A 24839-nucleotide genomic window follows, 5' to 3' on the forward strand; every position below is an offset into this window, starting at 1 on the left:
AAGCGACTGAGCTTTGATCGTCACAGAGCCAGCCCTCATTGCGATGCAACAAACTCGAAGAAGAGGGGTTATGGCCCTAACTAAATTGCCCACGCAAAAATCTGTCAGATTCTCACCGCCGAATATCTAAAAGCCTCTGTTTTGTATGCATTCCCGCGCCCACCGATGAGCTAGTAGTCAACAACTTGGAATGCGCTGGTCGCAGGGTGTATGGGTGTAGGAACACATATTGCGATCCATTGCCCGCCACGCAAGCAGTGCTCCATCCCGAACTGATCCCGATGTTGTTGTCCGAGTGTCACCGGCGCTAAAGTCTGTTCGGAGGGCGAGACTGATGTGGTCGAAGATCGGCTTTGCAACGCCGAAGCCCCAACTCGACCCACCCATCACACACACGTGGAGGGCCTTGTCCGCCAGTATGCCTCGTCATCTCCTGGTCCGAGGTTTCTCTGTTGTAAGGTCAATGGCATTGAAGCATCTGTCAATCTCGAACGATAGGAGTGGCATACTTTTGATCTTCTAGCATGACGCTGTCTTACAATTCGAACAGGGCGCCAGCGAGAAAGCGGAATCCAGCATGAGCAACGTCAGATGAGCACTAATTTAGCAACAAATGCGCTGCCTTGCTGGGAGTTGTTTCGGCACTTCTGTTCGTCTTTCGACCCCGCCGAACGTCAGCCAAGTGAAACCCTCGGGCAAGGTCTCCGATGCATCGTTAAGCCCTCAGGCTTCCAGTTTTTAGGGCTCGGCCACGCGGCCGAGTGACCTACATGACAGCCCATGGATTTGTTCCTTAACGCCCTCTTGGCTTGGTACACCCTACTGTGATAGTTGAGTGCAAGCTCATGTGTCGTGGCCGAGCTAATGAATAGTCACAATCGTTCCCTGACACCGGATCCTATCAGCAACGAGGCCGTTTCGAGTGTAGGGTCGTTCTGTGCAACACACGAAGGCTGACGACGCCGGAGTGCTAGCAAGAAATGCCTGAGCCACGCCGCGTATACATTTGCCCTGATGATTTTATAAGAGTACAATGACCATGCAAAACTGCTCTGCTTGACCACCCACCTACAGTCCCTCGTTTAACACTTCACTTCTATTCACCATGCGAACGGTCTTGCCATTCAGTCTTGCAGCGGGGCTCGCAGCTGCAGCCAACTCGACGACACCTTCACTTTTGTCATCCGGTGATGGTAAGTCTTGGACAATATGGACCATGGGTTGGCTCGACTGACAGGAGTAAAGTCGATCTCGGAATCTATGAAGCCGCATATCAGAAGGCGAAGTCTTTTGTGTCCAAATTGAACACCGCACAGAAGGTGGCTGTCATTACAGGCAGCGATGTCAACGGTACCGACTTCACTTGGACTGCTCTCCACAACAAGGACGGTTTCGCTGGTATCAACAGCCAGTACTACGTCTCCGGATTTCCCATGGGCAACGCTCTCGCCATGACTTGGGACCGCCAGCATGGCGAAGACGAGGCGAAGGCATCTGGCCGAGAATTCTATATGATGGGTTACAATCTCATCAACGGTATGTGAAGTGGTCCCCAAATGCTACCATCATCTTGCTCATATATTTATTAGGACCCGTGGCTAGCCCACTAGGGAGAACGCCGTACGGTGGTCGCCTTCCGGAAGGATTTTCTCCGGATCCGTATCTTACTGGTGCCTTCATGGAAAAAACAGTAACTGGCATGAACAGTGCAGGCGTGGTCACCGTCGGCCGCCACTTTCTTTTGAACGAGCAAGAAACCAACAGGTCTTCGAGTACGCACTACTCGAGCAATGCCGACGACAAGACGATTCACGAGCTGTATCTTTGGCCCTTCGTTGATGCTGTTCATGCTGGTATGGGCGCCGTCATGTGCTCCATGAATCGTGTCAACAGCACGCTTGCCTGCGAGAACAACAAATTGCTGAGTGGGCTGCTCAAGCATGAAGTAGGCTTCCCGGGATTTATCCTTCCTGATGTTAGCTCTCAGTCGACGGCTTACGGTTCTGCCAATGCTGGGCTCGACTTCGGCTCATCATCTTACTGGACAACAGCCGTCATCGAGGCCGGCATTGCCAACGGCTCTTTCACGGAGCTTCGGCTCGACGACATGGCGGTCCGCAACACCATTGGGTATTTCTTCGCCGGCCTCGACGATGGCAAGCAGCCCGATGTTGCTGCCACTACCGAGTACAGGGACGTCCGTGCCGATCACGCAAAGCTTATCCGCAAGATTGGAGCAGACTCTCTGGCCTTGCTGAAGAACCACAAATCTGGGAGCGGCGGCCTTCCGCTTAACCGCCCTCGCACCATCAGCATTTTTGGTGCTCATGCAGGGCCCAGTATGGCTGGCCCCAACTTTGCCTTCTCCGTCATGGGTACTGATAGCGATGTCTATCAAGGGCATGTGGCATCTGCCGTAGGAAGCGGTGGTCTGTCGAACAGCTACCTGGCGACTCCTTTCCAGGCTCTGAGCCTGCGTGCCGCCCAGGATGGTTCCATGTTTCGATGGATCATGAATGATACCTACTCGGACACCAGTAGCACTTCTATATTTGGTGGTGGATCCATGGGCACGGGTGGCCTCGACATGGACAGCAACTCTAGTGATTCTTTTGGCGGTCCGCAAGGTGAATCCGCTTCTTCAGCAAACTCTAGTATGCCTACTGACATGGGCGGTGCTGGAGGCGCGGGTGAAGGTGCTGCTGGCGTCATGGGAACTGGCACTACTGTCAGTCCCTCCATCGCAAACTACGCCTCAGACTCCGAGGTCTGCTTGGTCTTCATCAACTCTTGGTCCGGGGAAGGCGCGGATCGCAGCGAGCTCTCAAACCAGGATCAAGATACTCTGGTCAGCTCCGTCGCCTTGAACTGCAACAACACCATAGTCGTCATCAACACAGCCGGGCCACGCATTCTGGACCAGTGGGTCGAGAATGATAACGTCACCGCCGTGGTGTACGGCGGTTACCTGGGCCAGGAATCGGGAAAGGCTATCGTGGATGTCCTGTACGGCGACGTCAACCCTAACGGCAAGCTAGCCCACTCGATCCCCAGAAACGCCACCGACTACCCTGTCTCCATCTGTGAGACTGCAGAGTGCGCCCTTGACGAAGGCGTGCAGATCGATTACCGCTACTTCGATGCACACAACGTCAGCGTCAGGTACCCCTTCGGACACGGCCTGTCTTACACCACCTTCGAGTATGGAGCATTCTCTGCAATGAAGACGGACAACGCAGCGTTGAACTCCAAGTACCCCACGGGCAAGCTTGGTTTGGGCGGGTTGAAGGATCTCTTCGACGACGTAATCTCTGTGAGCTTCACGCTTAGCAACACCGGCGACCTGCTTGGAGCCGAAGTCGCACAGCTCTACGTGCAGTACCCCTCCGAGGCGCAGCAGCCGGTCCGCCAACTCCGCGGCTTCGAGAAGGTGGCCTTGGCTGCCGGTGAGCACAAGGATGTCACGTTCAAGCTGCGTCGCAGGGATATTAGCTACTGGGACGTGATTGCTCAAAAGTGGGCGCTAGCGAGTGGCGACTACACTTTAAGCATTGGGAGCAGTTCAAGGGACTTGAGAGGCGAGGTTCGAGTCTCGGTCTTGTAGATACGCCAACCAGTCTCGTCGCGCATTGAGCACGATCGCAAAGCGGAACTTTGATCTGTGTCGGCTGTTCCAGAGCGGATGTCCAATCATGTTCACTTTCACTGTGCCTGGAGGTATCGATTGGACAGTACTCCAGTGCTAGGGGCAACGCTTTACTTTGGTCACCATCGAGCAGAAACGAATACCCTTCGTTGACGATTGTTCGCCCAGGTTGTGGTCTTGAACTTATGCATGTCTACTCGCAGTATTGCATTCTTCCGCTTGGTTCCATCGTGCGTGCTTCGCTTATCATATACAATACGTGGAAGCATAGTTGGTTATCTACGCCTTATACGTTAACTATCACGATCGCGATCTCGATGAAGGCACTGATTTTACGGAATCGGCCGTTTCGCCGATTTGTACTACCGGAGGTACATTGTCAGCCGCATCGGCTCGCGCAACGTTGTCACGATTGACATCCGCGGCGATCTGCGCTGCATTCCTCATTGGACAATTATTCTTGGTGTCATCCCGGATGTCTTGTAACGCGGAAATGCGCGATTTCATCCTTTTCTGGCTCAATCGTGGCGATCTCGGTCCTGGCAGACAACGCTTCCAAGATACTCGAAGAGCTCACTCTTGAGACAGACCATCGCCTCAAGACAACAACCATCAAATCTCTTTGAAAGTCGCACTTGGCTAAATTCAGTGCTTGATAACCCTCCAACTGCCTTCTTCTGATCACGCGTGCCATTTGTGCACCATTGTCGTTGCCATGCCGAAGCGCGGCAAGATTAACCTCGTAGCCTGCGAGCCGTGTAGGCGACGGAAAGTTAAAGTGAACTACATCCCCTGGTGCTGTCGTCTATATAAGCTAATGAACCTCAGTGTGATGGCAGCAGACCCGAATGTGGAGCTTGTAAGAGATTCAGAAGAAAATGCGACTACGCTTCTCAACCTGGATTGACGCGGACCGCTGCCCTTAAATCCAAGGTTTCTCAATTGAGGACTGATAACGACAGCCTGTTGGATCTGTATTCGCGATTGAGGGATGGAGGCACTCCAGAAGCCCGGGAATTGCTCGATCGGATCAGGTCGAGGAGGCATACATTGGAAATTCCTTCTCTTCCACAAGCTTCCAACGTCTCAGCAAAGCCTGACAGCGTGGAACTGCATGAGCCCGGGTTACGCGAGCATGATCGAAGAAGATTATCCTTCGAGGACTCAAGTCCGACTGATTTTGAAACCTGTCTCTCATCTGCACAGACCAGTGCAATTTGCAAGGGGTAGGGCGTGTAAGTATCTGGTTTCGCGGCATCGGCTTACTCTCTCAGTAGGCTTCATGCAGGACTCGGCGACACTTGCATTGCAGAGAAGCTGATCGTCGTAAGTGCTGCAAGTCAACAGCTTTCTAGTCATGGGCGTACAAGCTGACACAACCAAGAGTAACGCGCTACCCTGCGTCATTGAACAAGAATTCGCTCACGAAATCATCGCGGAAATCGTCACACTGAAAGGAGCCACGGGCCGAATGCTGCAGTTGTGCTCAGACTCATCCAGCCTTCTGTCAGCCATCCGCCAGGCTCAGGATCAACTCAGTGCATGGTATGAGCGATTACCATACGAGAGACAGCTCCTGATGCTTGGTACTGATGTTGAACTGCCATTGAAGATTTCTCTCTTCTACGTCCATCTGCTCCATTTGGGAGCCGTGATCCTCATTTTTCGCCACTGCTTGGCCGGCTTCCGGTCATCCGAGGATCGTCAGGGTGTGTCGCACGAACAGCATGGACTATTCAACGAAGCGTTGAGCGACGGTTTGGTAGCTGCAGAGCAGTCTGCGAGGATGATTTGCTTGATGAGGCAGGCTCCAACGAGCGTAAAGCTATGTTCGGTAACGATGTGCGCAGAGACAATGAATTGATATAAACGATAAGTGCTGACAGATCTTACCAGACGTCAATCATACATTTCAGGCATGATCTTAGCTTTCCAAACGACACAGCTCATACTCGGCGGAGACCCGCGAGGATGTTGGTTCACGGCTTATGATCTGCTTGGCAAGATTGTTGATCAGCTGGACTCTTGCCACGACAATGCACCGCTTACGCTGCAATTTGCCCAAACACTGTCGAGGCACTATGCGTGTCTGCGTGAAGTGGCTCAAGAACTTCCGTCGGATCGAGGTAACTCTCTGTTCTCGAGCGAAGGAAACGATGAAGGTTCCACGGCTCGGAGTCCCAGCACCTACCTCTTCACGACGCCCACCGAAGCATCACATTTGCATCGGACTTCTGACGATCTTTTGACTCAGCTATGCGACTTGTGACCGTGCAGGAGCTGCTTTTCTTCGAATTTGACGACGATGGCAAAGATCTGCGTGGTAGCGAATGTCGATCAAAGTTGGCTCGTACTATGACTCTCTATGACTCTATTATTTATGTTGGTTGATGATCAGCCGCAGACTCTCGATTTCCTAAAGTGTTCACATATCAGAGAACAAGTTGCAAAGTAATTCAAAATCATGAGATCACTCACCAGTACTCTGTTCTGAAACCACAAACTCGTCGAACATGAGCGCGTCGTCAAGTTTCCCTGCCAAGCTAGTCACTTGCGAGAGAGACCGGTTCTCAACGGCAAGATCCAGATCCACGACGTGACCTGACTTCACCGCCACTGTCTTTTGTGACGTTCTTGCCGCGTTATTTGCGCCATTTACTGGCACTCTGCCCACAATTTCTCGAGCTTCGTCGGACGAGATCAGCTTCCGCTGTACTGCCATGTACAGAATTGCCCTCAGAAGGCCGTCCGCTAGGCGAAACGATCCCGCGAGATCCACATAACTGTTCATACAGAGAAGAAAATTGAAGCGCCAAGCTGGGCCAATTGGGTTGCGAACAACTGCATTGCCTATGAAGAGAAGGGACAAATGCCACAGGATGGAGGTCCGAGCGGACGAGTAGTGCTGACGATACTGGAAGGCCAGGCATTCCAATTGAGTGAGGGAAGACCAGAAGACGATTTCTGGTGTGCTGTGACGAGCCCTGAAGGAACTGAGAGTAAGCTTTTTGCCGTAGAAAGGCCTAAAGATCTCCATGACCGCTGTGTGGAACCATATGCTGGTTACTGATTAGCTGCGTCTAGACTTTGGCGGGTAAAGGTGAAAGCCTTACTGCATGACTAAGACATGGTGCGGTTGACCCAGAGTGCCACTTTCTCTGACATTCGGTAAGCTATCGTCAGCCCAAGAAAGCAGGTTTTGGAAAGTGTGTTCAGCAAGGGCGATTGACATTTGCTGCGAATCCGAATGGTCGTGAGTGAATGTCAGGAAAGACAGGATTACAGGTCGTAGAATTCGCCAGAACTTGCAAAGGGATGTGAACGTTGGTGCAGCGGAGAGGGGCACCGGTTGAGTTTGTGTGGTGTCTGCATCTATCCCATTCGTATCTTCGGGCTGATCGCCAGGTATGAACAAGGATGGTGGTTCTCCTAGAGGCGGCTGCCTGTAGTAGAAGGCATGCAGACTGTAGCTCGGCGGGTCAGTTTCTTGTATCCCATGTAGAGACCGCAATCCCTACCTCAGCCAATTGAACAAGCCCCAAGCAACTTGCGCCCGTGAGCGGAGATGCGCAAGCGACCCTTGAGACGTGCCCTCCGGGATCCGTGTGCCTCCCAAAAGACCTAGGCGTTCTCCCATTTGATAGCCGGCATCGTTGAGACTCTGTGCCGAAACGTCGTCACCCTCGCATGCACATGCGAGACTCAAGAGCTGGCTGGCTGCGACTGTCAAAATGTTGTCATCTCCACACACTTCGTACCAGATCCGGAAAGCTTCCCGGAAGAAAGCTGGCTTGAAAGAAGCTGCAACATGATCAATCGAGCTACATGACATCTTCTCGGAAAATCAGTGTGTGACTAAGTGTTGGGCCGAAGACACTTATGCAAGACCACAGGAGTACAGTGTTCACCAAAAATGCTGAGCAAAAGTCTTGTGATCCAGATCCTAGGCTTTCCATGAAAAGATCCGCGTCGAAAAGACCCAAAACTGGATGATCGACCTCGAGATAGTGTGCTATGGCTCGAGCGGCGTCATGATCTCCGATTCGGACAGTCGTCCACCGGCCAATGCGTACAGAGGCAAAGCGAGGATCAAATCGGAGCGGGTTGGTAACACTGTCAAGGTCAGAGCCGATCGAGAGAGTCAAAGTCTTCCACTATCGGTAGCAAGGGACAATCTCGAACCCCCGTGTCAGGGCGCCCGCATACACACAGGAGCCGCAGAGCCACTTACACGATCCTCTTGTGAGGGAGTTCCAACGCGGAGATATCTCCGTCGACGTGCGCCAGTGATTGAACTACAGGATACGCATTTGGATGCTGCATCATGAGATCATATTGGAAAGGAAGATACGAGTTCGAAAGACGATAGCCGTTCAGATCATGCGCTGAGGGTGTGATCGAGATCCGGTGAAGGCCACCGAATTCGGCCAGACTACCCAACGGATCCCTTGACGAGGTGATCTGGCGTAAAGCCTCCAGAGCATCGGGATCAGAGGCTTCGCGTAGACACTGTAAAGAGGATCGCAAGTCTTCAAAGAGTTGATCGTGGACTTTTAAGGACCGTCGAAAGCTGGCACGTCTCGATTCGGAGCTGACAGCGGTCTCGTAGACGCAACGGGACTGTCGCTGTGTACACCGCGAGCATGCTGGCCGCAAACCGTCACACTGGTTGAGAATTTAGCATACATAGGATTGCTCTTACGGCGCGACGAAGTACCCTGGTGCGAACGTTGCGGCAAGTGTTGCACGCCACACGGGTGTTTTGAAGTTGGCGATGTGTCTGAGGCATTTCTTGTCGGCTACATGGGAACAGGTTCTCTGCTCCAAGGATAATTCAGCTATCATTTCAGCAGAGAGGTCTGCCAAAGAAACGGTGTTTTTCGTGCTTTCGGTTTTCAGTTTCTCAACGAAGCGTGGGATAGCAGACATTGAGAAGCGAGATATTGCCCACGACCAGAGTCTTGGGGTGCATGCGCTTCTCGAAATCGCATCTCGCCACAAAGCGGAAAGCTCGGCTCCGATCATGAATACTTCGGTACCCCTATGCAAGCTCGACCCCGCCCGCATCTCTTGCTCGTTGGCTACAGGGACTGGAGCGATTTCCGCTGCAGGGTCATACGGTGGTAGCCATTGACAATAGTGACAGGGTATGGCAAGCTGGGGAGCTATTGGCTGTATTGGGAAGCTGGGCGGACAAGGCGATGTGAAGATAGCCTGAGATGATACCTTGGCCTCGCAAATCGCACAATCTGCTCACGATTTCACACGTGCACCACGGCGGTACCAAAGTGTAATCAGGCGTACAATCAGCAAAGGAGGTTGGCCATGTGAAGATGTTCCGGGTTCAATAATCATGCTTGGGCCCAGGCGTCGCTTCTGTCCTCGCATCACTCTCGAAGACACAATACGCTGAAGGTTGAAGTTTGCTCAATGTCAAGTTCATCGAGCCGGCGATCCGGACGTCACAGGAAACCACCATGCAAGTAAAATGCCGACCTGATCGCGTGATTCAAGCTAACAACGCCCGCTTCAAGGTGATGAATGTTACAGTCGTAATACGTATTGCGACGGTCAACGACCATCATGTGGCTCTTGTAAAAATCGCGGGATCGACTGTCATTATCACACCGGTCGAAATGAAGCGTTCACCATTGCTCTGACCAGAAAGTACGCGGCCATCAGGCAAAACAACGACGAAAACGAACAATTCTTGAAGCTTCTCATAGACGCAACCGAAGCTGAAGCAGTTCGTATTCTCCATGCCTTCCGCAATGGCGAGTCAATCACGTCTCTCCTTGGGTTCGGCCAGGATGAGCCGGAGGTCGATGGTATTGTAGACGGCGAGTACCCCGACGGCGTCGAGGTCGATGGTGCCGAAGTCGATGGTGTCGAAGTCGATGGCGTCGAAGTCGATGGCGTTGAAGTGGATGGCGACTTCGACACTGGAGTAGACGTGAGAACTGGCGCCGTGGAAGGGAAAAGATCAAGAGTTAGGCAGAAGATGCTTAATCCAGCCGAAGGCAGCTCCAGCGGACGGGCCTAACTCCGTTGCCAGTACCTGGAATCACTGACAGCTGATTGCGGCGTCGCTGAAGAATCGGGGCCCCAGACGAGCCGAACCTCAAGCGATGCTTCAATGCGCTTGTCCAAATGTGTGCCGTCAAGTGACACCGGGCGGGGGTTGGCTCTTCGTGCTCTGAAGGACTTGGACGGGACCAGGCCAGAATGTTGGAGGATCCGGAACCCTGTCATACCCATCACAGTGTGCTGCAGTAACGGCCGCAGATCATGATGATCAGACAGACTGCTCCATCCCTCAGTTTGGTGAATAGAGATAAGGCACGATGCACCAGGATTCCAAATCTCTCGGGCGTGACTTCCAGAGTGAATCCACCTTCGTAATGATCCACGAGTTCCACAAAATTCCTCTTTCTAGGCACCGATCCGGCAGACGACAGATATGAATCGTTCATCGCGTATGTGAGAGTACGGGTTCCCTTTGGCGATCATCACCAACCTTGCTGTCTATACTCGTCGCAACATGTGCCACACGCTGGAGGCGGTCGCTTGTCGAAAGTATCTGTTAGATGCCATGCGAGCGATGAATAGCGCCGCATGGTCCGTCAATAATGTCACCACACGGTGTCGCCGATGGAGAACATCTTAGCCGAAAAGAGATCTCCATCCGCTCGCCTCGAGCACCAAAGTGTATGGATGCCTCAGGCAAGCATCAGCCGATGAAGGTGGCAGCCGACGACATCCTGGCCACCTCCGAAGTCCACGGCACGATATTACTATTGATCCACCGCACGCACGTCCGGTCTGCAGCCATGCCAAGTGGTGCTGGACGCCTTATCTTTTGTTCGTATTATCGTCGAATCAAGTGCCCCGAGTATGACACTACGGGCCTTGACGGTGTAGATCGCATGAGTTTGGCCCATTGCTCGAGGTCCAGTGACATGTCCGAGATGGAGCTCTAGAAGCGCTGAAAGGGAACCTCACTTATTACCCGGGTCCAGACTCCATCTGGTTTCCGAAGTCTCATTCCCAACAGCGTTCTGCATGGCGGATGTACAAGCCTATCTAATGAGTGGAGACTCAGCGGCAGGAAGGTATGCTGTACTTGCTGCCTCGTGGCGCATCAGACACTTTTACACTTCGCCCTTGCGCAAAATCCAACATCTACTCCACGAGTCCCAAGTCAGAACACAGCGAGACCTCATCACATAGAACCCTAGAGCTTGTCTGTAACTCACACAAAATGCATTTCCTACCTACCCCTACCCTAACAAACAACAAACAACAAAACTCAACTCTCAACTCTCAAACTATAAACATAATCATAACCATAAACATCATACCTTACCATACGTAATCCAATCAAAGCTCATAACAAACAACCAACCAAACCAACCAAGCAAAACCAAAACATTTTCACCCCCCCTCCTCCCCCAGTCTTCCTTCCCAGTCCAGTCCAGTCCAGCGCACAATCGTACAGAAAGCAGCCTTTCTTTCCTTCTGACCAAAAACAAAAAAAGCAAGCGGAAGGGTCAGAGGAAAGGGTACAAAAAAAAAAGTGTAGAAAGCGAAAGTAGGAAAAAGGGTATCGAAGCACAGCCAACGTCCAGCCAACATTCCTCCCTCACTCCCCGTCCCCATCTAAAGTCCAGTGCACACCATCTAAGCAGCAGCCGTGATCAGCTCCGCGGGCGCCCCCAGCAAGGCGAACGGCGGCCTCTTTACAATACCGCCCGTGACGGGCAGCTGCGAGCCGACGCCAGTGAGGTACGCATCCACATCGCGGGCGCACATGCGGCCCTCGTTGATGCCCCAGACGATCAAGGACTGGCCGCGGCGGCAGTCGCCGGCGGCGAAGACGCCGTCGAGGTTGGTGGCGTACTTGCCGGGCGGGGTCTTGATGTTCTTGCGGGCGTCGCGCTCGATGGCGCCCTCCATGACGGCCTCCTCGGGCCCGAGGAAGCCCATGGACAGCAGGACGAGGTCGGCCGCGAAGGTCTCCTCGCTGCCCTCGACCTGCTTCATGTCCCAGCCGCCCGAGGCGGACTTGGTCCACTCGACGCGCACCGTCTTGATGCCCGTGACGTTGCCGGCGCCGTCGTCGAGGAACTCCTTCGACATGATGCAGTACTCGCGCGGGTCCTTGCCCATGTGCGTCTTGACCTCGGTGTGGCCGTAGTCGACGCGGTAGATGCGCGGCCACTGCGGCCAGGGGTTGTCGCTGGCGCGCTGGGCGGGGGGCTGAGGGAGCAGCTCGAAGTTGACGACCTGCTTGGCGCCGTGGCGGACGGAGGTGCCGATGCAGTCGTTGCCGGTGTCACCGCCGCCGATGACGACGACGTTCTTGCCCTTGGCGGAGATGTAGGCCTCGTCGGCGAGCTGGGAGTCGAGCAGGGACTTGGTGTTCTTGTGCAGAAACTGCATGGCGAAGTGGATGCCGTCGAGGTTGCGGCCGGGGATGGGAAGGTCACGGGGCACGGTGGCACCGGTGGCGACGATGACGGAGTCGTACTCCTTCCTGAGGGAGGCAAGGGTGACATCGCCCTCGCCGACGAAGCAGCCGGTGACGTACTTGACGCCCTCGGCGGCCATGAAGTCGACACGGCGCTGGACGACGTTCTTGTCGAGCTTCATGTTGGGAATACCGTACATGAGCAGACCACCGATACGGTCGGCGCGCTCATAGACGGTCACCTCGTGGCCAGCCTTGTTGAGCTGGTCGGCAGCGGCGAGACCGGCGGGACCGGAACCAATGATGGCGACAGTCTTGCCGGAGCGCCACTTGGGCGGAGTAGGGACCATCCAGCCCATCTCGAAGCCACGGTCGATGATGGCGCACTCGATGGACTTGATACCGACGGGGTCCTCGTTGATGCCGAGAACGCAAGCACCCTCGCAAGGAGCCGGGCAGACACGACCAGTGAACTCGGGGAAGTTGTTGGTCATGAGCAGACGGTTGAGAGCGTCCTGCCATTGGTTCTGTAGACGCGTTAGCATTGAAACGATGATTGAAAGAACCCCCACCCGGCAAAGACGATCTCCGTGAAATGCACAGAAATCTAAGACGGGAGGGGCAGACAGCAGCACAAACTCACCTGGAAAACCAACTCGTTCCACTTGGGGATAATGTTCGAAATCGGACATCCCGTGTCAGACTGGCAGAACGGCACGCCGCAGTCCATGCACCTGGCGGACTGGTACTTGAGCTCGTCCTCGTTGAGGCGGGAAGAAAGCTCCGCCCAGTCGCGGGTCCTGGTCTTGGCGCCGCGGTACTTCTCCGCGCGGCGCTGGTACTTCATGAAGCCGCGGGTCTTGTCGAGGACGAGGGCGGAGCGCTTCTTCTCCGCCGCGCCGTCCTGGATGCTCTCCTCGATGTCGGCCAGGTCGGCCTTCTTCTCCTTGTGCTCGTGCGCGGCCTTCTTGGGCTCCTCGCGGACGGCGGTGCCGGGGAGGATGGGCAGCGGGTAGGCGGCCTTCTTGGCCTCAGCCTGCTTGCGGGCCTCCTCCTCGATGACGCGCTTGTAGTCGGTGGGCAGGACCTTGATGAAGCGGGGCAGGGCACGGTTGAAGTCGAGCAGGATGCGGGCGGCGAGCTCGGAGCCGGTGTAGTGGTGGTGGTCCTCGATGAGACCGCGGAGGAAGGCGACCTCGTGGGGCTCCTCGACGCGGCAGAGCTCGACCATCTCCTGGTTGACCTTGCCCTCGAAGTCCTGGTGGATGTCGAGGATGTAGGCGATACCACCAGACATACCGGCGGCGAAGTTGCGGCCAGTGCTGCCGAGACAGAGAATGCGGCCACCGGTCATGTACTCGCAACCGTGGTCTCCCATACCCTCAACGACGGCGGTGACACCAGAGTTGCGGACAGCGAAACGCTCAGCGGCGACACCACGGAAGAAGCAAGAACCGCCAGTAGCGCCGTACAAGCACACGTTACCGACGATCATGTTCTCCTCAGCCTTGAAAACGGAAGAGCGGGGCGGGTAGATGATCAGACGACCACCGGACAGACCCTTTCCGACGTAGTCGTTGGCGTCACCCTCAAGCTCGAGAGTGATACCCGGAGCAAGGAAGGCACCGAAAGACTGACCAGCGGAGCCACGAATGTTGGCGTGGATGGTGTCTTGCGGGAGACCCTTCTCGCCGAACCTCTTGCTGACCTGGTAAGACAGGGTAGCGCCGAGAGCACGGTCAGTGTTGACGACGTCGCACTCAATGCGGCACGGCAGACCCTTCTCGAGGGCAAGCTCAGACTCGGAGATGAGCTTGTTGTCGAGGCGGACGTGGAGCTTGTGGTCCTGCTTGCGGACGTTGTACGTAGCAACGCCGGAGCGGAGGGTGTGGGCGGGAGTGAGGATCAAAGACAGGTCGATGTTCTCGGTCTTAGCGTTCCTGAGATCCTCACGCACCTTGAGCACCTCGGTGTGGCCAACCATCTCGTTGATAGTCCTGTATCCGAGCTTGGCCATGATCGCGCGCAACTCGTTGGCGACGTAGTAGAAGAAGTTGATGACGTGTTCGGGAGTACCCTTGAACTTCTTGCGGAGCTCGGGATCCTGAGTTGCGATACCAACAGGGCACGTGTTCAGGTGACACTTGCGCATCATGATGCAGCCCATTGCGATCAAAGGCGTGGTGGCGAAGCCCCACTCCTCGGCACCCAGCAGACAAGCAATAGCGATGTCCCTGCCGGTGCGGATTTGACCGTCGGTCTGGACGATGACGCGACCGCGCAGATCATTCAACACAAGCGTCTGGTGAGTCTCCGCGAGACCCAACTCCCAGGGGAGACCTGCGTACTTGATTCCAGTCCAGCGGGAAGCACCAGTGCCACCGTCATGGCCGGAGATGAGAATGTGGTCCGCGCGGGCCTTGGCGACACCGGACGCGACGATACCGACACCCGTCTCCGAGACGAGCTTGACCGAGACGCGCGAGCGGGGGTTAGAGCACTTCAAGTCGTAAATAAGCTGCTTGAGATCCTCGATGGAGTAGATGTCGTGGTGAGGAGGCGGGGAGATCAGACCGACACCAGGGGTGGAGTGGCGGGTCCTGCCAATCTCGGCGGAGACCTTGTGGCCGGGCAGCTCACCACCCTCACCGGGCTTCGCACCCTGGGCCATCTTGATCTGGAGCTCGTCGGCGTCGGCGAGGTAGGAAGAGGTGACACCGAAACGGCCAGAGGCGATCTGCTTGATGGCGGAACGCATGGTGTCGCCGTTCTCCATGGGGTTGCTACGCTCGGGGTCCTCACCACCCTCGCCAGTGTTGGACTTGCCGCCAAGTCTGTTCATGGCGACGGCGAGGGTAGAGTGAGACTCCATGGAGATGGAACCGTAAGACATGGCACCGGTAACGAAGCGGCGCACGATCTCAGTCCAAGGCTCGACCTGGTCGATGGGGATCGGGTTGGTAGCCTCGAAGTCGAAGTCGAGAAGACCACGGAGCGTGCAGTTCTTGATGGACTCGTACTCAGACCTGGAGTAGGCCTCGTAGGACTTGTCGTTCTTGGTCCTGACGGCGTCCTGGATGTTGGCGATGGAGGTCGGGTCATTGACGTGGGGCTCACCACCATCACGCCAGTGGTACTCACCAGTCTCGGCGAGACCGGGAACCTCCCTGATGCCACGGCTGGGGAAACCCTTCTCGTGGAGGGCGAACGCATCCTGGGCGATCTGTTCGAATGTCATACCGCGAATACGAGTGGCAGTGCCGGTGAAGCAGCGGTCGACGACGCTGTCATCGATACCGAGAGCCTCGAAAATCTGAGCACCCTTGTAACTCTGGAGAGTGGAGATGCCCATCTTGCTCATGACCTTCAGGATACCGCCATCGACGGAGTGCTTGTAGTTGTCGATGAGCTGCTGCTTGGAGATCTTCTTGCGGATCAGACCCTCACGGTCGAGCTTCAGAATGCACTCGAAGGCGAGGTAAGGGCAGACAGCGTCAGCACCGTAGCCGACGAGCACGCACATGTGGTGGACCTCACGGGCCTCGGCGGTCTCGACCACAAGGGCGGCCTGAGATCGCCACCTGTTACGGACCATGTGGTGGTGGACCATACCGGTACAGAGGAGCGAAGAAACAGCGACACGGTCGTAGCCAGTCTTGCGGTCAGACAGGATAAGGACCTTGTGGCCCTGCTCGATGGCCTCGGTGGCAGCCTCGTTGATGCGGTCGAGAGCGTCCATGTAGCCCTGAACGCCCTCGGACTTCGGGAAAGTGATGTCGATGACAGCGACGGTCCAGTCAGGGTGGACTTGGTTGACCTTGGTCAGAGCATTAAACTCCTCAGTCGAGAGGATAGGCGACGGCAGGTACAGCCTGTGGCACTGCTCCTTGTTCATCTCGAGCAGGTTGCCCTGCGGACCAACGTAAGTGCCAAGGGACATGACGACGGCCTCACGGATGGGGTCGATAGGCGGGTTGGTGACCTGAGCGAAGAGCTGGCGGAAGTACTCAAAGAGCAGACGAGGCTGCTGAGCCAAGCAAGCCAGAGGGGCGTCGTTGCCCATAGATCCGAGGGCCTCCTTGGAGTCGGCAGCCATGGGAGCCAGAATGAGAGTGACCTGCTCAAGCGAGTATCCGAAAGCCTTCAGTCTCGGGTCCTCCTGAACCTTGTCGGCGGTGAGCTCACCGCCGAGGTCAACACCCTTGGAGGCGAGCTTCTCGAAAACAGCAGGCATGGTGATCAGCTGAGAGCTGAGCCATGACCTGAAGTCCTGGCGGCTGGCGACCTGGTTCTTGAGCTCGCCGTCGTCGACGATGCGGCCGGCAACAGTGTCGACGAGAAGCATGCGTCCGGGCTGCAGGCGGCCCTTCTGGACGACGGTGTGAGGTTCGACGGGGATGGTGCCGACTTCGGAAGCGCAGATGATGCGGTCGTCGTCAGTGACGTAGTATCTGCAAGGCCTCAGACCGTTACGGTCGAGGTTGGCACCGCAGTAACGGCCGTCGGAGAAGGTGAAGAGCGCGGGGCCATCCCAAGGCTCCATCATGCAAGCAGCCCACTCGTAGAAAGCCTGCCTGGCCGGTTCGACCGAGTCGTTGCCCTGCCATGCCTCGGGGACCATGAGCATGACAGCCTCGGGCAGAGAGAGCACGCCGTTGATGATGAGAAGCTCAAGGACGTTGTCGAAAGCAGCGGAGTCGGATCCACCGTCCTCGATGATGGGGTAGAGCATTTCCAGCTCATCGCCGAAGAGGCCGGACTTGAGCAGACCCTCTCGTGCCCGCATCCAGTTCTTGTTGCCTCGCAGGGTGTTGATCTCTCCGTTGTGTGCTGCCCATCGGAGTGGCTGGGCTCTGTCCCAGGAGGGGAATGTGTTTGTGGAGAAACGCGAGTGCACGAGAGCAAAGTGCGCCTCGTAGTCGACGTTCACCAGGTCATGGTAGTACTCGTACACCTGGACGGGAGAGAGCTGACCCTTGTAGATGATGTTCCTGTTGCTGAGCGAGCACAGGTAGAACCAGTTGTGCAGACCGATAACGTGGGTCGCGCGCTTGCGGAGCACGTAGAGCTGGCGCTCGAAGTAGCCCGCGTTGTACTCCTGGGCCCAAGTTTCCTTGGGCTCCTTGCCAGGGCCGTACACGTTCTTCAGCACAACGAAGGGCTGCAGAATGATGGGCTCGCGGGACTTGGCGGCAGGGCCAAGCAGAGTGGTGTCTTTCGGCACCTCTCGCCAGCCCAGCACTCGCAGGTCCAGCTGATCCGCGATGTCCTCGAAGGTGTCCAGTGTGCTCTTCAGTGTCTCCTCCTCGGGCTTGAAGAAGACGTTTCCAACGGCGTACTCGCCAAGCGGCGGCAGCTTGTAGCCCTGCTCGCGCTCAAAGTTCTTCTGGAAGAACTTGTGCGGGATGGAGGTCATGACGCCAGCGCCATCACCGTCTCGTGCGTCAGATCCGACCGCACCGCGGTGGGTCATGTTGCAGAGCAAGCTCCGTGCTGCGGCAGGGTCAGTACGAGCGGCAGGATAGCGAGTGTTCGACGAGACATACCATCGGTGACAATCTTGTGGCTGACGTTGCCCTTGATGTGGGCGGCAAAACCGACACCACAGGCATCCTTCTCAAGCTCCGGGTCGTAGAGACCCTGCTTGAGAGGGAGAGCACCGGCCCATGACTTGTTCTCAGGCGTGTTCTGGTACTCGTAAATGTTCGTAGGCTCTTCTTCGATCTCGTCGATCGTGCGCTCTTCTACATGTTCGGCGAACGAGACTCGACCCATCCTATCGGCAAGAAGCCGAATCGTTCGTGTATCGGGAGATGGCAGAGGTTGTGGTGGTGGTGTCTGCGAACCGTAGGTCTCGCGGGGGTTGGGTTGGGTATCGTAGGATGAAGCAGCTAAGACGATGGGTTCTGGTCAGTCACACGCTCCGCTGATTGTTTGCTCGTGCCGGCGGTGTTTGTGGCGAGAAGCAGTGGGGCGGCGCGGGGAGCAATTGGCGATGCAGATTGAGACAGGGCGATTGAGACGAGGAGCTCGGATGGAGGACGCGCAAGGGCCGCAAAAAAGCTGGCTCTCGAACAGGGTGCCGAGGCGTCGATCGAGCGGCGAGCGTGCTTCTAGTTCCGCCAAGGCGAGAGGGTCTGAGCCGGTGCGAGAGGCGATTGCCAGGCGTCCAGATGATGTCGTCGACTGAGAGCGGCGGTGGAGGTATGGCGGAAGCGATCAACGCGGCCACGGGAGCCTGTTTGCGTGCGTGCGTGCGTGGGCGAAAGGACGGCTGCCGGCGTCCTTATCGTGTCGATGGTGGGGGCGCTGCGGGCGCGGGCGAGGTCGGTGCACGTGGGCCGGACGGAGCAGAAGCAATTAAATGAATGATCGACTTACTGGACGCGGACACTGGGGGGGCGAGCGGTTGCTTTTTTGCGCGCGGTCACTGCAGCGAGGGTGGATGGAGGGCGAGAGGGCGGTGGTGTTCGCGCGGGCACGACGGCCCTTTTCTCTTCGCGGGTGGGGACTGGTGGTTAGCGTCGAGCGGCATCAATAATCCTCACCAGCACATTGGCCCGGGCCCAAGCTGTTTGGGCGAGTTGGACGCACGGGCAGACGGGGTCGCAGTCCCCGGGACCGTCCCCAGTCGTGCCATGCGCGAGTCGCTTGTCGAGCACGTTGTTTCAGTGGTGATTGCGACGTCAATTGCCTGGTGGCCTCGTGGGTTGGCGGGTTGGCGGGTTGGCTGTGGCGAGGGAGGGCCACTATGATCACCACCACCACTACCACCAGCAGAGGGCGAACAATAATGTCGTCCGTCCCAAATGCATGCATGTATTTACATATGTCCTATTGTTATTATTACTACCGTGGCACGATCAATTGCTAGCTACTTCCATCGTGTGCAATATTCCTCCATGCATGCATGCATGCCACCCACCCAAGAACATCCACCTCTCCTCGCCTCCCGCCGACAACACACACACAAGCACGCACGCACTACCTATGCAGAATAATTTTCCAGCTCACCCTCCCGTCACTCCCAGCACCCACACGCGGAACCCTGCCCACCCTGCCTACCCTACCTTTCCCCAGCCTGTCCATCTGCCGCTAAGGCCGTTAGGCTCGCAGCTCCACTCTGCACCCGCAGGCGCTGGCGCAGTCGGCGATCTGGATGAAGACATCGCGCAGCCGCCCTGCCAGATCTGCCGAGCGCGCGCGCTGACTGCCCGCGCTCCCATTGGCTGCGGGCACGACTTGGCTTTTCCGTCGACACATTTCGTGCAGTCAGCTCGCGCTCTGCCGCCCCGGCTGGCTGGCTGTGGCCTGCTGCTGCTGCTGCTATCGCCGCCTTATCGCCCGCTCGTGAGAGGTTGCGAGTGCTAGTGTCCATCGTCCCTGGCGCGCCCGCCCGCCCGCGCCTGTGGCGAGAGGCTTGTGTGAAGCTGCAGGAGATTATTACCATCGTTTGCTTTGCTTGCTTCCACTGCCTGCCAGCCTCGCCTGCCGGCGAATGCATGTGTCGCTCGAGCATGTCATGCCACGCCACGCCTTCTTCTTGCGCGCGAAGGCGAAGCGAGCCCGGGCGACCGTCTCCCTGGGTCCCCGTCCGGTCTCCCCGGCGAGTGCCCACTTGTCCGGCTCACACACGTGTGACATGCTCCGGTCGGTCGTCCGTCTACATGTGATTCCGCATATGTAAAGCTCCCTAGGCCTGCCACATTTCTTGCCTACACGCTGTTATTATTCCCACAACTTCCACGCAACGCACGGAGCTACCGTGGCGACTCCCTCGCACTCGGGAACAAACGGAACAGCCTCGATTCCGCTGAGCCTCTAAGGGCGAGGGTTCTGCCCTCCGCGCTCGCTCGCTCGCTCGTAGCCTGTGCCTAGGCAGGTGCGGTGCCCTTCGCCCCATCTCCTCAACACGAGCGAGAGCGCAGACGGGCAAGCGAGCAAGCGAGCCAGCGAGCGAGTGGGACACCTCACCTCACCTCACCTCACTTCTTCGCCCGCCGCCGCCGCCGCCGCCGAGCGCGCATCATTTCGGCTGCCTGCAGCTTGCAGAAAGCCTCCCTGGCCTCGCCCTGAGCTGCTATATGAACGCGCGCGCCGATGTCGGCTCTCGAGGGGGCCATGCACCGCTCAGGCTTGGAAGCTTTAGGCTGTCGTGGCTGTTCTTGTCTGTCTATCGATCTGTCTGCTCCGTCCGTGTCTGTCTCTCTCGTCTGCGTGCGTGCGTGCTCCCGGGTCGCCGGGTGAGTCGAGCCGCGTTACCGCCGAGTTTCCATCGCGTCACGTGCGTGGGGTTCGGGGAATCTTTTTCCTAATGTTCTTCTTTCTCGTCGTTCGTCGGAGGACGCCGGTGGAGAGAGGGCTTTTGGGGTGGTCTTGGTCTAATCATGGATATCGATTACGTGGTTTCTAGCTACTGTTTTGAAATCGATTTGTGGCGGTGACTACTGGACTGAGGGCGCGGAAAAATTGGTCGTTTTCCGCCTGACCTTGATGGATCCGGGCGAGAGTGGTCGGTCCGACGAGTCGCAGGGTGGAGGATGGATTCGACGAATCTGCCATTGCTTGATGCCTTCTGATGAGTTGCGGCAGACGCCCTGCGATCCTCACGCCACATGAGCTATGCCTCAAACCTGCCCCTATGGTGGAAAACCATCCCCTCTGTTTCGCTTTCGATCTTTGTTCACGATGTCATCTGTCAGCACAAACTCAAATACACGCCATCCGCCCAATCAGCACCGAGGCGTAAGGACACGAGGCTCAACTTTCATCCTGACACGATATGCGTGCACACACGAAGTATCATAGACGGATCGCCTACGATCGCTCCAAGCTCTCTCAATCACGTGAGATTTTCGAAACGCAAGCTCGTCAGATTCATCCATTTTTGGTGGTATCTACCTCTGCCCAGTAGCCAGCCGGCATCCTCAGCATAAACTTTTCGCTTTTGTTTGTTTGTGTGTTTGTGTGTGTCTGGCATGTCATCTGCGTAACTCCGTAAAAAGCATGCATTTCCTTCATCAATGCCCTTCCCTGCCCTGTCCCGCCAGCCAGTCTGCTCCCAAGAAGCCAACCCAACGCCCCGGCTCAGCGCGCGCGAGATCAAATGCAGGAACCAACAGTCCTGCCGCTGGAGAGCAGAGCAGAGGCACAGCTTTACTCCTGCATCTTGTCGTCCTCGTCGACGAAGTCCTCGTCCTCGTCCTCGTCCTCGTCGTCCTCGTCCTCCTCGAGGTTCTTCGCCGCCTCCGCGAAGTCGATGTTGCGCCCCCGCGTGCGCCGGCCCATGATGTTCTCCTCGTCGATCTCCTCCATGTTGTCCTCGTCTGCTTCTTCGATTTGCTCCGCGCCGGTGTCCTGTGGTGCGCAGTCGTGTCAGCTCGAATTGCGCGCAGGGACAGTGTAAGTGTGAGTTTGAAGTTCGGGTTGATCTTACCTCACCGCTCTCGTCGTCGTCGTCCTCATCGTCGTCCATGGCGTCCTCGGCAGCCTTGCCCTTGCCCTTCTCGAGCTTCTCGGGCGCCTCGACGGGCGTGTCGGCCGCGGCCTGGTTGGCGGTCGCGCTGGGGTCCTGGACGGAGTTGCTCATGGTTGCGGGTTTCGCGTTTGCGTGTTCGTGGGGGATTAGGCGGGGTTGGTGGTGATAAAGCGGTGTGTGTGTGCGGTGTTGCGCTCCTTGTGACGTGAGGTTGAGTGAGCAGTTGAGCGATTGCTGGCTGCGGCTGTGTTTCGGTCCGAGCGTGCGATTGGCTTGTGATTCTTCTCTCTGCGACGGTTGTGAGGTTGCGTTGCGTTGCGGTGGGAACTGGACTGGACTCGCGCTGCGCAGAGCTGCGCGCGAAACGCCCGCGAAGCTGGATTCGGAAGGTGGGTCCACTTTACGCGTGCGGGACGCGTGAACTTCGTACGGGTCGTGAACTGCAAGCAATTGTTGCGACATGCAGGCTGAGGGATTGCGGAAGGCGATTGTTTGACGAAGAATACCAAAATGGCTGCTAGATTGCGAGGACGCCCGGCTCGTGAGTATTGAAGATTATTTGCACTTTGCGAGAGATATTGACATTATTCCTAGATCCCCCTGGACCTACTTTCTTCAGCTACACGCCAAATGGCAGGAAACTCGTGACGGTCGGCGGCAATGGTGCTTTTCGCGTCTTCGAACATCTCTCGGCCGATGAGCCAGCTATCATCGATGTTTCGACCGAAGACCATCTTGCCGTTGCTGCCCGGAACGACTTCTTCGTGGTAGGCTCGGAAGACGGCTCGGTCACCAAGTATTCTCTCGCTACCAACTCTCTGGACGAAGTTTTGGTTCGCTGCTCCCTGCCAATCCGTGATGTTGATATCTCGCCTGATGGCCAGTGGTGCGCTGTGGCTAGCGAGTATGTCCCCTCTTATCGACGATGTAAGAGCCAACATTGACATCAAGGCAGTGAACTCGAAGTCAAAGTGGTCAACACAAGCGACATGCAGAAGGTCATGTATCTTCGCGACCAGTTGCGGCCGGTGAAGAACGTCTCATTCGACCACAGCGGAGCTCTGCTTGCCGTGTCCTGCACAGACGGTGTTGTCTATGTGTATTCGCTCAGCTCGGAGGAATCCCAACTAGTCAAACGAGTCGATGGCCTCATCAGCCTAATGGAGAGCGAGTCCGAGGCCAGTGCAAAGGTTGCCTGGCATCCTGATGGCAGGGCTTTCGGCGCGCCGAACGCTTTGAATGGTGGGTGGTGATTGGCATTGTTGTCGGGAAATTGTGCTAACAGCAGTAGATTTCCAGACTGTTGCTCGAAGTGACTGGCTGTCACAAAAGGGATTCAGTGGGCACAAATCGAAGATCACAGCTTCTTCTTGGTCTCCGAATGGCGCCCTTCTGGCCACCGCGTCTGCAGATAAGAGCCTTATTGTCTGGGAAACCAAAACACAGAAGATTCTGAAGCAGTCAGTATCGCACACTTTTTGATTCTCGTGTAAACACTAACATCCGAGTAGGTACGACGACGTACGCGATGTCATCCTCACAATGCAATGGCACCCTACCGACAATGTTTTGTCGTACACGAACAACAACGGAGAGCTCTTCATGCGCGAGGATTTTGTCCCTGATGAGCACCGCGGTCTTCTCAAGATTGAGCTTCAACCATCGCCGCTGAACAAGGATCCATTAGGAGAGATCTCTGGCAACGCAGGGCGTCCTGTAGCAGATGGCCCCAAAGGACGACCAAGGACGGAAGACGCCTATCTGGACGATCTGCTTGGCCCTGATGCGATGTCCGAAGATGAGGCAGGTTTTATCGAGGACGACGACGGCGCAGGCTACGCAGAGGCACCGAATCTCAATGGCAAGCGCTCAGCTCGCACCATGGATGGGCCTCTACCCAAGCGTCCCGCAAGACACAATAGCAGTATTTGGCAACCGCAAGTGCATGTACCCTTCCAGCCTGGAAGTACCCCTTGGAAGGGTAACAGACGATACCTCTGCCTTAACTTGACTGGTTTCGTGTGGACGGTAGATCAAGAGACGCACAACACCGTCACAGTTGAATTCTACGACAGATATCAGCACCGCGACTTCCACTTTACGGATCCTTACAAATACGATAAAGCCTGCTTGAACGACAAAGGAACGCTATTCGCTTGCGAATCATCGAGTCAACATCCCGCAATCTTGTACTACCGACCACACGAGACATGGACGGCGCGAACAGATTGGCGGACTCCCCTTCCCGCAGGCGAGGAAGTTACCTCTATGTCTCTTAGCGACTCTTGCATCGTCGCCACGACTACTGCCGGCTACGTCCGTATCTACAGCCTCTTCGGCGTGCCCTTGAAGATGTACCGCCAAAAGAGCACACCCGCCGTGACATGCGCCAGCTGGCGAGACTATGTCATGACAATCGGCAACGGCCCCATCGGCGGCGACGGCATCACACGGCTCCTTTACACCATCGAAAACGTCAAGCGCGGCGAGACCTGCCAAAGCGAAGACATCCTCGCCCTGCCCCCCGGCGCCGGCCTAAAGAGCGTCTTCTTCAGCGACAAAGGCGACCCCTGCATCTACGACTCCGAAGGCGTCCTCCTCATCTGCCTGCACTGGCGCACGCCAGGGCAAGCAAGCTGGGTCCCCCTGCTCGACACCAAGACCCTCGAGCGCCTCGCAAGCGGCAAGAAAGACGAGACTTACTGGCCCGTCGCCGTCGCCAACGACAAATTCCACTGCATCATCCTCAAAGGCGGCGAGGAGTCGCCCTACTTCCCGCGGCCCCTGCTCTCGGACTTCGACTTCCGCATCCCCGTCGCCGACAATAGCGCCGCGGACGAGGACGAGGACGCCGACACAGTCCAGCAGAAGTCGCTCGAGGAGCAGTTCGTCCGCTCCGCGCTGCGGCACGGCCTCGTCGCGGACTTGGTCGAGCACACCAGCGCGACCTCCGCGCAGAAGGCCGAGGTCCCCGCGCTCGAGCGCGAGGTCGACAAGGTCTTGCTGCAGCTGCTCGCCAACGAGTGCAGGGAGGGCGAGGAGCGCGGCATGAAGGCGCTGGAGATCGCGACGCTGATGCGCGATCGCTCCGGGCAGATGCTGGCTGCTGCTGGCAAGATTGCCTCGAGGTTCCAGCGGGATATTTTGGGCGAGAAGATTACGCAGCTTGCGGAACGGAGGCTGGTTGGGCTCGTCGATGACGATGAGGTTTGATGGGTTGGAGCAGGGATGTGTGCTGGTTTGTC

The 24839-nt window shown here is 56.6% G+C and overlaps 6 protein-coding genes across 6 annotated transcripts; 3 read left to right on the top strand and 3 right to left on the bottom strand.

The window, feature by feature from the left end:
- Positions 1-674: 674 nt before the first annotated feature.
- On the top strand, positions 675-3604 carry WHR41_06920 (uncharacterized protein; the record flags this gene model as incomplete). Its single annotated transcript, XM_069375525.1, has 3 exons — positions 675-1193; positions 1246-1536; positions 1590-3604. The coding sequence occupies exons 1-3, from the start codon at positions 1106-1108 to the stop codon at positions 3602-3604; spliced, it is 2394 nt and encodes a 797-aa protein (XP_069227744.1). The 5' UTR covers positions 675-1105.
- A 2126-nt stretch (positions 3605-5730) lies between these two features.
- Positions 5731-8567, bottom strand: WHR41_06921 (uncharacterized protein). The gene is made up of 7 exons (XM_069375526.1): positions 8364-8567; positions 7878-8311; positions 7522-7759; positions 7165-7478; positions 6760-7110; positions 6125-6705; positions 5731-6062 (listed from the first exon to the last, which is right to left on the bottom strand). Exons 1-7 carry the CDS (start codon positions 8433-8435, stop codon positions 6025-6027), a joined length of 2028 nt encoding a protein of 675 aa, XP_069227743.1. The 5' UTR covers positions 8436-8567; the 3' UTR covers positions 5731-6024.
- Positions 8568-9076: 509 nt separating this feature from the next.
- WHR41_06922 (uncharacterized protein) lies at positions 9077-9689 on the top strand (the record flags this gene model as incomplete). The annotated part of the gene is made up of 2 exons (XM_069375527.1): positions 9077-9125; positions 9181-9689. 2 exons carry the CDS (start codon positions 9077-9079, stop codon positions 9687-9689), a joined length of 558 nt encoding a protein of 185 aa, XP_069227802.1.
- Positions 9690-11206: 1517 nt separating this feature from the next.
- On the bottom strand, positions 11207-18007 carry WHR41_06923 (uncharacterized protein). The gene is made up of 3 exons (XM_069375528.1): positions 17663-18007; positions 12760-17609; positions 11207-12643 (listed from the first exon to the last, which is right to left on the bottom strand). Exons 1-3 carry the CDS (start codon positions 17889-17891, stop codon positions 11327-11329), a joined length of 6396 nt encoding a protein of 2131 aa, XP_069227801.1. The 5' UTR covers positions 17892-18007; the 3' UTR covers positions 11207-11326.
- Positions 18008-20983: 2976 nt separating this feature from the next.
- Positions 20984-21928, bottom strand: WHR41_06924 (uncharacterized protein). Its single transcript, XM_069375529.1, has 2 exons — positions 21553-21928; positions 20984-21473 (listed from the first exon to the last, which is right to left on the bottom strand). The coding sequence occupies exons 1-2, from the start codon at positions 21703-21705 to the stop codon at positions 21273-21275; spliced, it is 354 nt and encodes a 117-aa protein (XP_069227800.1). The 5' UTR covers positions 21706-21928; the 3' UTR covers positions 20984-21272.
- A 113-nt stretch (positions 21929-22041) lies between these two features.
- On the top strand, positions 22042-24807 carry WHR41_06925 (uncharacterized protein; the record flags this gene model as incomplete). The annotated part of the gene is made up of 5 exons (XM_069375530.1): positions 22042-22135; positions 22189-22498; positions 22550-22836; positions 22886-23054; positions 23106-24807. The coding sequence occupies exons 1-5, from the start codon at positions 22105-22107 to the stop codon at positions 24805-24807; spliced, it is 2499 nt and encodes an 832-aa protein (XP_069227863.1). The 5' UTR covers positions 22042-22104.
- Between the last annotated feature and the right edge of the window lie 32 nt (positions 24808-24839).

The sequence above is a fragment of the Cladosporium halotolerans genome, assembly GCF_011745625.1.
Source record: "Cladosporium halotolerans strain TM138-S3 chromosome Unknown Sca24, whole genome shotgun sequence".
Lineage (NCBI taxonomy): Eukaryota > Fungi > Ascomycota > Dothideomycetes > Cladosporiales > Cladosporiaceae > Cladosporium > Cladosporium halotolerans.